Raw genomic sequence first — 12,157 nt, 5'->3', positions numbered from 1 at the left:
CACTGCTATTTCTTCCTGTGGCTACCACCATCCATGACCAGACCCACCCACAGTGGGCCTGGCTAGACGATCAAGCCACTAGCACCCTGGATGGTCATTGGTAAGGCTCGATGCATCATCTATGCTGTGAAAACTCCCTCCCAGGCTAGAAGAGGCTTGCAGAACTGGCAGAAATAGGGTTCATAGGACAGATCCAAGAGCCAGCTGGACATCTGCCCTGAACCCCTGTGTTGAGATTCTGCTATTCACAAAACCCAACCTAAAGCAGGCTGGAGTCAGAGCCTGAGCAGCTCCTTTGAATAGAGGGAGTAAGGGCTGCTGTACCAACAGGTGACCCAACACAAACAGAAGGAAGGTATGTGAGTGGTATTCCTTGAGCTACTTGGGTCAACAGAACTACAATCTAATCCTTGTCTTCTGACTGCATTTTGGTTTTCTAAGCTTGTCTTCCTTTTTGGATTATGTATTTGCAATTTATTTAACGGGCTCACAAAATTCTTATGCTGGGCTTCAGCACCTTTCCTGTGCATATGTATTTGTGACACATGTATTGTTGAATTACAGTCTGCCTTTCTTCTCAAGGTGTCTCTAACACTGACCTGATTAACTGAATCCTCTGCACGCCACCTCATCTCCTCCAACCCAACTTGTTTGCTTATATGTTCAGTCCTTGTGTTGCAGTGGACATGAACTATTTGTTTTTAAGGAGTAGTCATTTTCATAGCACAGTTTGGAGTCTAAAGCTCAGGAAAAACACATTCACATAGTATCTTTCATAAATATGGAGATTCTAATCATCCAAGTTTTATAATCTTCATATTTTCAATTTACCATGGTCCACATGTGGGATAACTATGATAGATGTTAGATCCTACGCCACCTCCTTGTTACCAAGCTTTTGGGTTTCTGATGCACATATCAATATGTGCTCAGAGCTACAGAGTAGAGTTTCTTCCTTACCCCACTCTTCTCTTCCCCAGGCATTTCTTTCCTAATGATACCTATTTTATGTTGAAGCTAAAATAACTCATTAATTAGCTTTCTTTGAGCATATAGTGAGTACAGAGAATTAAAATGGGGAGATGCTCATGTGGGTTTATTATCTACATCTAGAATACACTTCAACTTGACTATTCTATGTGATTTATAAAATGATTCTAATATATGCCATGTATTTGAATATAGGATTATTTCTAACTCATTTTCATAGCCTGTTCAGTGGCTCTTACAGTGTCTGGTGCCGAGTAAGTGCTTATTGAATAAATGAGTGGTCCCAATGGTGGTACGGGAGGAAAATGTTAGAATATTGAAGAGTTGAGAGACAGATGAGGACCGTTTTAGAAATGAAGCTTCTAAAACCTTTGGCTCTTGGATGGTTAAAACACATATGGGAGCTGAAGAGAAACAGCTCCTTGTAACTCTTGGGTCCTTGTCTGTGAGATTCAGTGAGACCTTACTTCCTCACTGTGAGGAATCAGTGTACAACTGGAGAAAATAACAAAAAGAAAGGCAAGTACTGGAAAACAGGATTTTCTCTTTCATGTCTAAGATTTTCTTGGGTATATTTAAATACCTGGGAATGTGATTCACCAGTCATTGGATTTAACAAAATCCACCCTCATTTTCCCATATGCTTAAGTGATACAGGAAACTTTCAATTATCACAACTAATAGAATGGAAGCAAAAGTACACATAATCAAATACCATTTCTATTTGTCTTTGGAAAGTATTATGTCTGCCTTTCCCCCAGCAGGTTTGCTTTCACGATGATTAATTCTAGCTTGGGCTAATATTAAAATGAGTTTGCATTTTCTCTGTACAATACCTGGCAGTAGAAGAGAAATGTGTTTATGGCAGAGGAAACTCATGCAGGGCTTAGAATCTGTCACAGTTAATCACCCACATGGATAATCTACATGCAGCAAGTGGGATTTTGAACAGACTAAAAGGCAAAGAGCAACTACACGTCCTGGATTTTAATGGTCCGGGGTTGTCACCCCAGGGGAAAGCTATAGCTCATGTTATGAAGAGTGTGAGTAGAAAAAGAACACTGAACTAGGAGGAAGGCAACTGGTGTGCTCATCCTTGATGCCCAAGGGAGGCCATATAACCTCTTTGTGTTTCAGTTTCTTTATCTAGAAAATGTAATAAGGACATCTATAACTGTTTACCTGACAGATTAACTGCCAAAAAAGAGTAGTGAATAAAAGTGTTTGTAAAAGTATTAAATGCTAGGAAAACACAAAGTATTGATAGACAAACAGTGAAATACTGTCACCAGCTTTTGACAACCTGTCCTTTGCCCTAACTCCTCACTTGGAGACTTGGGGTGTGGCTTCTGAAACTTAACTCAGTTTTTTTAAAAAGTCACATTTCTTAAGGATTCTGCTCTTCCAGGAATAGCTACTTTGATAATGTCCATGGATCCAAATGAATAGTTACACCCTTTATCAGGATTTTAACAGAGATCTTTCAGCTATAATAATTAATCTTGTTGTTGTTGTTTAATCATTGTGTCTGACTCTTTGTGACCCCCATGGACTGTAGCCCGTCAGACTCCACTATCCATGGGATATTCCAATAGAATACTGAAGTGGGCTGCCATTTCCTTCTCCAATAATACTTAACCTAGTGGCTCTCAAAGTGAGATCCCTGGACCACCTGCAGCAGCAGCATCTGGGCATGCAAATTCTTGGACCCACCCCAGACGGAGTGAATCACAAGCTCTGGGAGTGGAGCCCAGCAATCTGTGTTTTAACAAGTGTTCCAGATGATGCTGGTGTACACTCAAGTTTGAGAAAGTGAGTGAAGTCGCTCAGTCGTGTCCGACTCTTTGTGACTTCATGGACTGTAGCCTACCAGGCTCCTCCATCCCTGAGATTTTCCAGGCAAGAGTACTGGAGTGGGTTGCCATTCCTTCTCCAAGTTTGAGAACCACTGCCTTAAGTCAAAGGGAAAAAGGGAAACCCAGAAATTGGGCTCTGAGACATGTTACTGAAAGACCTTTATTTCTCTGAAGGAGGTGGGATAAGGCTTATGGGACATTTCAAATCATACTGCACAGCTGTGTGTGTGTAAGTAAAATGATGGCCAAGAACAATTTTCTCTGGGAGGTCTTTTTCCCAACCATCCCACCTAAAAATGTACCACCACCTTCCTTAGCACTCCCCACTTGCCTCTCTTGATCTACTTTTCCTTGTAGCATTTATTACCTCTTAATATGCTGTTATTTACTTATTTCAGTTATTGTCTGTCTCCCCCAGCTGGAATGTTCACTCCATAAGGGCAATCTGTTTTGTTCACTGCTGTGTCCCTAGTTCTGAGAACTGTGCATGGTTCCTAGTCAGTACTCTGAATTAACAAGTGAATGAACAACTGCTGACATTGAGAGATAAGAAAACACTGGGTCAGATCAAAACATTGAAACACCTGCAAGAAACCTTCTTACAGCACAGGAGCCTTGCCTTTCTGTTCCTGCTTTGGGCTCTGAAATAAGTCTGCAAACAAGGCTTGAGTAACTGCCATCCTCAGGGGTTTAATTCACTATGCTGTTTGATTTTCATTACAAAAAATGTGCTATCTGGTTTTTCCTAGGCTGGGGATAGTGTACTGATTGATCAATGCATTCACAGGGCTGGCTATGGGTGTGCAAGAGACCAGAGTGTGACACAATAGGGAAAAGGCCCTCTAGGAACAGAAATCTACTGAATTCTCATTCTTATGCTGCCCTAACTTGCTATATTGTCCTAACCAAACTGCTTAGCATTTCTGGGTCTTGTTTCATCTGTGGATCTCAACGATCTCCAAGGTCCCTTTCAATTATATTGATAATTACATATCCATTCAAATATTACTTGATTAATGCCTCTCTCCTCCACTAGCAAGCTCTGTGAGAACAGGGGCTGAATCTGTATTTGCCCACCTAGTCCATAATGCCCAGCACATGGGCGCACTCAAATATTTGCCGAGTGAGCAAATTCCTGTGAAAACCAAATAGGAATCTCAGCCTCATCAGCTTGTGCTCTGTACAGCTAAGTTCAAGGTATGTGGATGTAGGTTTCAAAACCCTGGCCTGGAAGAGATCGCCAATCAACAGGAAGAGCAGGATGCTGTGCCTCCCTCCACCAACCCCCAGAGCACACAGAGGTTGCAAAATTCATTAAATGTATTCATGGCAAGGTATATGGGAGAGAGCCCAGACTGAGCACTGGCCATCAGACCTGTGGTCTGAAGAAGCAAGGGTTTGGGGATCAGAAACCTGAATCACAGATCTGTTATTCTCTAGCTTTATGACTTTGTACAAATTATTTACTTCTCTCAGCTTCAGCCTTTTTATCTGGAAAATGAAGTACTGCCTGCCTCTCAGGATGGCTCTGAAGATAAGAGGAGTTGATATGTATCAAGTGCTTTCCCAATAATCTGGTATAAGGAGAGTGCTCAGTGTATGGAAGCCTCCTTGTCTGGTCCTGCCTTTTCTGCCCCTTACAAGGTTTCTAACAAAGCTTCCTGTTCCAAAAAACTGACCCAAGTTGGTTATGGCTAATGGGAGTGCCCTGGCCAGCCTGGCTTAAGGGGAGATAGAGATCAGAGTCAAAAGTGCTTCTCAAAATATTTACTTTGGAAATACATACTTTCTCCATTTGCTTCTAGTTTGCTTAATGACATTTTGAGATTCGAACTTGCTCTAACTTGATATCAAAAAGTGAAATTTTGTAAATAAATCTTAACTGATAATCACTTGAACGCACTCGTATCAGCGAACAGGATGAGTTAGAACTTAACTTCTCTATTTGGCTGCCTTTGTCTCTCCTGCTTTGCTCTTTGAGGGAATTATCCTCCTGGTCCTGCCTTGCCCCCTCCACCTTCCCCCACCACACTCATCCACTTCACATGACCATCTTTATCCTGGAAAACAAATTCTGCTGCTAGGCAACCAGAAAACAAAATCCACAGTGGTCGACATGATTTGCATTGTGATGACAATTCCAGTGGTGCCACCACCAGGCCAGACGTACACCCATTGCTTCTGTCCTCAACAGATCTTTCCAGAAAGTGGGATGGGGTGCGTTCTTAGTAGAAAATTAAGGGCCTCAGTACTCAACGGAAAGTATTTATAAATCACTGTATATCAACAGCCTGCTTTAGAATAATTTTATTAGAACACATTCAAGAAAGTGACATATGGAAAAAGACAGCAGCAATTCTTAGTCATGCAAATGCCCATGTTAAGGTTCTCCATTGGATTTAAATTCAAGTACAAAGACAGTCCTTTCCTGAGCCAGGTGCAATTCCAGAGCATGACACTTTGAGTCGAGAGCATGTTTCCTCTGCAAAGTTCAGAACACTGAACAAGTCCCACCCTCACAATAAGATTGTGAGATACATGGAAGTGTAAACTTTCAGGATTTTAAGGAACCCTTTACCCAAGCCCTCCCCCATAACCCAGCTGGGGGAAGTAAACCCAACTTTGGGACCTCTTATAAATAGATTTAGTCTATTGAAAATAAAGCAGTGGGCCTTAAAAAAAATTAGAAAATGAATATATACATACATATATATATAATGGAATGGAATCACCTTTGCCTTTTGCCTTGGTGTGGGATTTCCATGAAACTCTGTGTTAGGGTGGGGGCTCTCAAGTGTTTTGGGGGTTGGAGGACTTTTTTTATTTTTTAACTTTTTATTAAGAAAAACTGCGAACATATACAAAAGGGATAGAATGATATAACGAACACCACGTGCCCATCATCTAGTCTCAACAATTATCAACATGTGGCCAGTTTGTTTATTTCTTCTCCCACCTCCCACCCACCCCTGCCAACAGGATAATTTGGAAGCCAAGGAAGGCTGGTAGGGTGATCTTCGAACCAGACACCTCAGCAGTGAGTAAGGTTAGGAAGGAGCTAGAAAACAGTGGCAAAACCTGGGTAGGTTGAAGATTATGGAACATTTGTTGGGAGAAGTAGTTCCTGCCAGTGTTTGGGATCAGTTGGAGTTGACCCTCACCTTCCATAAACCATAACCATAAGAGGTCCCTTTTTCCCTCTCCCTCCCATTCATGATATAGGGAGGCAGGCTAGATTAAAATGATGGGTTTTTCCAGATTGGGGCCACTGACAAAAGAAACATTCAACCTGGAGAAAAACTCCAGGAAAACTCTAATGAATCCCCCACCAGGGCCAGGGGCCTGATGTTCAGACTGGGAGCTGGGGGAGTGTGTTGGGCCATGGGGCCTCTCACAGGTCCCTACTGCCCACCCCCCCCTCCCATTTTAGACTTTGGAGAGAAGCTCGGCAACCTTGAATTGCACCCAATAGAGAAAGAAGCAAGGGGCCCCGAGGAGTGAGCCCATGGCCCGGGGGGCAGATTTTGCATGGAACATGTTGCCCTCTGAGCAAAGGCTGCACCCCACACCAGCCCTGCCAGAGCAGTCTCAAGAGAGGCGGGTGATGGGAGTCCAGGTGGGAGGTCCCAACGGCGGCACGGCTACCCCGGTGAGCTGCGTGCTAAACGTAAGTGGAGAAAGGATCTCCAGGTCCCAGGTACCACCGAGGAGCAAGGTTGCCATCCTGTTAAGAAAAGGGCCGGGGCTCTGTGATTTGCATATAACTCTGCAAAAATTTTCATGAGATCCTGTAGCCCTTTATAGAAAACAGAGTGAAACCATCAGTGTGACCTAGTGTATTTCTAGTGATCCAATGCACACAGTGCAACCTGGCAAATACACAGTCATTATTTTAGAGGAAATGGAGGAAGCAGAGTGCTGTGTAGGACAGTGCTCGGTCTGAAGGTTCAGAAGTCAGCCAGGTCTAGCATCCAGAGGAGGATCACTGAGCGGCCACTTTTAACTGTGAAATACTGTCAAGAGTGCAAACCTGCACGCTGTTTTTAGCATTAGTTCCCTGTAGAGCAATCCTGCTGTGACTTTCCAACTTCCCAGACAGACAAGGAGAGGTGGAGCCAGGAATAATATAGGGATACATTAAATAAGAGGTCCAGTGGCAGTGATCATTAGTGTTTATTTCATACCCTTCCTGTTTTGTTTTGTTTTCTTGTTTCAATTCTTCTAGGGTCTCTGTGCCCTACCAAGGCTTACCATGACATTCAGCTAGAGAAAGAAACTGAGAAAAGGTTACCCATTTATGCAGCAGATCTTTAGTAGTAACTGACTTAACACTCTTGATTTCAAGTGTTTCCAGGGTCTATAACGTGGTAGTCTGGAACTTTTCTAAGGCACAAAGCTGGTTCATGCACACTGCAAGGCTGGCTAAGAGAATGGATTACTGAGTGAGGGAGTGATGGAGCCATGCCAGAGACCCCATATTCCAGTGTGGTTCTACCATCTCTATTGGGCCACTGGAGGCAATGGAATCATCCATTCTTTAGGAACGATGGTCCCTCAAAGAGAACCAACTTCTTTTTTTTTCTTTTTTGAGAACCAACTTCTAGTGCTATTGGAAGAGTGAAATATTTCAAAAAGCAATGGCTCTTATCCAGGAGAAAAGTTTAAGAGGAATGAAAGAGTCTGACCTCCAGTTTGACTGTGGTTCAGCTCACGGTGTCAAAGGCTACCTTATGGAAATGAGAAAACCAGTATGAGACTCTTTTAGTAAGAACTCCAGCCAGGCAAAAACTGTTCATTAAGGGACAGAAAAAGCCTCAGCATGGAGTTCAAATGGCAGTTACTCTGAACGGTGGAGAAGGTCGGGGCTGCTAAGGATTCAGAAGAGAGATGAGATTCTAAAGAAAGTCTGGGACAGGATGCATGTATTTGTGAAAGGGCAAAGTACTGGTGCCCACTGAGCTCACCTTTTCCAGGGAAAAAGGGTCTCAAAAAATTTAAATCATATTTTCCTTTGCATAATGTTACATTAATGGGCTGAGGGTAGGGACGTGGCATCAACTGTCCTGATTAGCTAGTCCCCCACATCATAATTCACTGTCAGTACCAGTTTATAGATGTGCTATTACCTCTGCAGAACTTACTTTAGTGGCAGAATTTAATAGTTTTACAAGTGCTGAATTTGACATTTGGCTCTGTATACAATGGTTAAAATTATAAGGGACGAGAACAGTTAAAAATATATTTTTAGTGTCATCATTATTAATAGCTAATTTATTTCCGTCATTTTTATTATCACTATTACTAATGGATAATATTTGTTGCATGTTTACCATGTGCCAGGCAAAGTGCTGAGTATCTGGCATGCATCATTTCACAAAATTTGGAATGGGTAATACCATTACTCCCATTTTGCAGACTGAGGCATTAAGGTCCTGCCCAGGATCATACAACTGGCAAGTGGAGGGGCTGAATCTGAACTGAGGTTGGTTTGACTCCAAAGTGGTCCTAACTGCTGTGGTAGGTTGCCTTGTGTAAAGGAGAATCCATCTGTTAAATGATATTTGTATGTGTGTATGTTTGTGGATTCCAAAGGTCTTAGAAAGCATCCCTCACATATTTTGAGGATCCATGTTATCCTTGAAGACGTAACTAGAAGTGGTTTGGGTCACTTCAGTATGTGTATTTATTAGATTTTGCACAAAAACCTTTATCTCCTTTTAAACCTCAAGATGTGATGGTCTCTGTGTACCTGCAAATCTGATGATGGTTTGTTATGTGAGACATATAAGAAATTCAGGCATGTAGGCAAACTGAACACTTGTTCTCCAAAACTGAGAAAATACATGCATGTTTACATAGGAAGTCATTATATTATACGGCCCAGTTGGTGCCTTAAAAGAGTAGTTAACATCCATACATCAACATTAAAAAGCGACAGCCATTTATGATGTCATTGAGATGATTTTCTGAAAATCTAGCCTATGGCAGAGACTAGTGGGAAAAATTTAAGTGGAAATGTGCTTTAAAAAATGCCATTAAATTTCTTTGAAATGTCAACGATCTCTACTATTTAGACAATAACTCTCAGCTTAGAATTCACAGATATCCCATATCCAATCGCCCTCTACCTTTGGCATTCTGATTCAGCAGGCCAGTGAGGAGCCTGGGATGAGTTTTTTGAAATGTTTCCTTGGTAATTCTAGGGGTCACTTGGTTTAAAGTCATTAGGGCACAGGACTTGTCTATGTACCAGACAATACATGGTTGGAAAACCTGAGTTGTGCAGCATTTCAACTGCATTTTCACGTCTGCCAGTATACACTGTCCAGAAGCACCTGGGCATTTTCCATGAGGAGCAAGAATCAGTGAGACCCATTTTGATAGGAGAGCAGCTTTTATTAACCAGACCTTCCGGAATTCTTTTTTTTGGGGGGGGGCGTATATTGAGATTCCTCCCATCTCTGCCTGTTCAGTTACGTGCATGTGCTAAGTTGCTTCAGTTGTGTCTGACTCTGTGATGCTATGGACTGTAGCCTGCCAGGCTCCTCTGTCCACGGGATTCAGCAGGCAAGAATACTGGAGTGGGTTGCCACTTTCTCCTCCAGGGGATCTTCCCAACCCAGAGACTGAACCCACGTCTCTTACATCTCCTGTACTGGCAGGCAGGTTCTTTACCACTAGCGCTACCTGGGAAGCCCAGGTATAGACTCCTTCATAGAAACACCTATTTATTAATATACTGCAGGTCTCACTCTAATATTAGACACTCATAATATGAGTTTTCTGAGTTATAAAGAGAGGTTCTACAGTCTCTGGGTAGAACATCCAGTGGTATAAAAATAGCCACAAATGGGGAACATATTTGTTATATTATAGATTTATATCCTTTCTTGCTCTACAAAGAATCTGAGGCAGCTGTTTTACAATATGTTTTTAAATGCATCTTCAGTTGACTATATGTTCTAGATGTTTCTGTCTGATGGATTTGGAAGCCACTGAGGCAGGTATGTGCCTGAGTTACTAGTTCTGTGGCAGACATAATAAACTGTCTCTTCTAAATTCCTGACTCACGTCATGTTCTGTTAGGCATAGCAGACAGTGAGCAGTGGACATGTATAATACATGGAACATGGTATGTTCCTGGTTTTTTATTTTTTCCCCTTGCCCTTGGTATTTTCAATCAGGTGCATTTCATTCAATTGATCAGGAGGGAGAAATGATAAGATTTAACAGCATCTGGAGAAGGAAATGGCAACCCACTCCAGTATTCTTGCCTGGAGAATCCCAGGGACAGGAGCCTGGTGGGCTGCCGTCTATGGGGTCGCAGAGTCGGACACGACCAACGTGACTTAACAGCAGCAACAGCATCTGGGCCAAAATGTTACTTTGTGTGTTTCTGCCTGAATCATCCAAATGTTTTGGTTCATGGACTTGGCCAGCAGAAGGCAGTGTACACAGCAGACATGAGAAAGACCTGGGTTCAAATCTCAGCTCTGCCACTTTCTGGATGTGTGACCTTGGGCAGGTTATTTAACTTCTACATTTTCCTCATCTGCAAAAATGAGGATAATGATACTTACCTTGAAGAATTGTGAGGATTGAGTAAGAAATTACATTAAAAAATGCCAGGCTCATAGTAGGCGGTCAGGAAGAAAGACACTTGTTACTCTCAGTTGTCTATGTTCTGGACGCTTCCTTATAGTAGCCTTCATGCTTTCCTTGGCCTGTTTGGTTATAGCAGGGGCTTCTAAGGGAAAGGACTGTGTGCCTCTCATTAGATGGGCAGATTTGTCCCTGGGGGGCACTTCACTGCTCTGTGTTCTTCTGTTACACACATGGAACTGCAAAGCCCATATTAATGGTTTAAAAGAGCCTTTCTCCACCTCCAATTTCAAACTAGAGCCCAGACTGGAAATATTCCTTCACCAGAATGGGAAACTGAGATACAGAATAGTACAAATGTTGAATCGTGCAGACAGACATCATGAATTATGGTTTCAGTGTAGCTCTTTTTCAAAACTGATTTTTGTGACATTCTTAGTTTTTTCATGCTTCCTACTCTACTTTTGGCTTCTAGCCGTGTGTGTGTGCTGCTCATACTGACCCCAGGGCTCCTCATCTGGAATTCGGTGAGGAGGCAAGGAGTGGTTAGCCAAGCATCTCGGTGAAGAACAAAGAGGCTTCGGGGCGGTGCAGAGAGAGGCTCTGCTGTGTCCCCTCCTGAGTGACAGATTGAAGTCCCCACTTCCAGAACACTATCCCAAAGGAAAGAAACCAGCCTCAGCAAGGAAGAGTCACTCCCTCTGTTTTTCATCTTTCCATTTTCCCTTCTGCTTTTGGAGAGAACTGTGAGACTAGGCCAGGTGGGAGGAGCATCCTTGACAATGTTTGTTTCATGTAACTTTTTTGTTCCAAGTTCAGAAAAGTTAGAAACTTTCTCTACCGAAAATTATCAGAAACTTCGCTCTGTCCTTTAAGAGCAGGAGAGGAGGGAGGAGGAGGTAGGGGAGGGTGTGGGGGAGCTGTGTGTTAACCTGATGATGAACCTGCTGTTAGGAATCTTGCTGCCCATGCAGGGGTGACCCATCCTCCCTACCTGGGGACCCAGTGTCCCCACACTGATCACTCGGGGAACCCTTCCATCTGGAATCATAGGGGGTTAAAACCGAACTTGAGCATGCCTGCCTTTTCTCCATCCCACTGTATATCTCTTCGTGAAATCTCTTCATGAACTTGAGCGTATATTTCAAGCTTTTCCTCTCACCTTTTCTATACTTTACTAAACAGCTGAGTTTGGGGAAAAACCCTGATAAACTAACCCACTATTCACCTTCCCTATTTCCCTGCCTGAATTTTCCTCCTCTTCCCTTTCGCTATCCAAGACTCCTGACCTTCAAAAACCAAACAAAGTTGCCAGTTCCTCAACTAACAGCCTTCAGTAACCTTGGCCCATCCTGCAAATCGGCCCAAATTCACTGTCTGGTCACTTTCTCTCATCTTGAGATGTTGAGGGGAAGTTCATCCCTCTGTTACCTACTAGTCACCTGCTCACCCCTTTGTCTTTGATTCACACAGAGGTTTGATCCAGAAACCATCTAATAATCATGACCCTTCCTGTCCTTAAAAATAACATCTACTCTTTTTTTGATTAATAAAAGTAACCTGACTTATCGTGGAGAATTTGGAAAAAGCCACCATCCAGAAATAACCATTACTTACATTTTGGTGTATTTCCTTCATATATACATACATGCATACATATATGTATATATAAGTATATGTATATATGTATACAGAAGCACAAACACACA

The 12,157-nt window shown here is 42.6% G+C and overlaps 1 protein-coding gene across 15 annotated transcripts in view; it reads right to left on the bottom strand.

Moving 5' to 3' along the window:
* KALRN (kalirin RhoGEF kinase) overlaps window positions 1-12,157 on the bottom strand; it is a 692,774-nt gene that overhangs the window by 178,207 nt on the left and 502,410 nt on the right. For 3 of the 15 annotated variants that reach the window (XM_070370365.1, XM_070370372.1, XM_070370377.1), the window contains exon 34: window positions 5,154-6,570. The exons of 11 other annotated variants lie outside the window; for them this stretch is intronic. In XM_070370365.1, the coding sequence (XP_070226466.1) occupies window positions 6,508-6,570 (63 nt within the window). In that variant the 3' untranslated portion in view covers window positions 5,154-6,507. Of the gene's footprint in view, window positions 1-5,152; window positions 6,571-12,157 lie in introns of those variants that run through there. One more of the 15 variants, XM_070370373.1, reaches the window with a different exon arrangement.

Source organism: Bos mutus, chromosome 1 (assembly GCF_027580195.1).
Source record: "Bos mutus isolate GX-2022 chromosome 1, NWIPB_WYAK_1.1, whole genome shotgun sequence".
Taxonomy (NCBI): Eukaryota; Metazoa; Chordata; class Mammalia; order Artiodactyla; family Bovidae; genus Bos; species Bos mutus.
The sequence above is the reverse complement of the archived record's forward strand: the minus strand, read 5'-3'. Positions and strand labels throughout refer to the sequence as shown.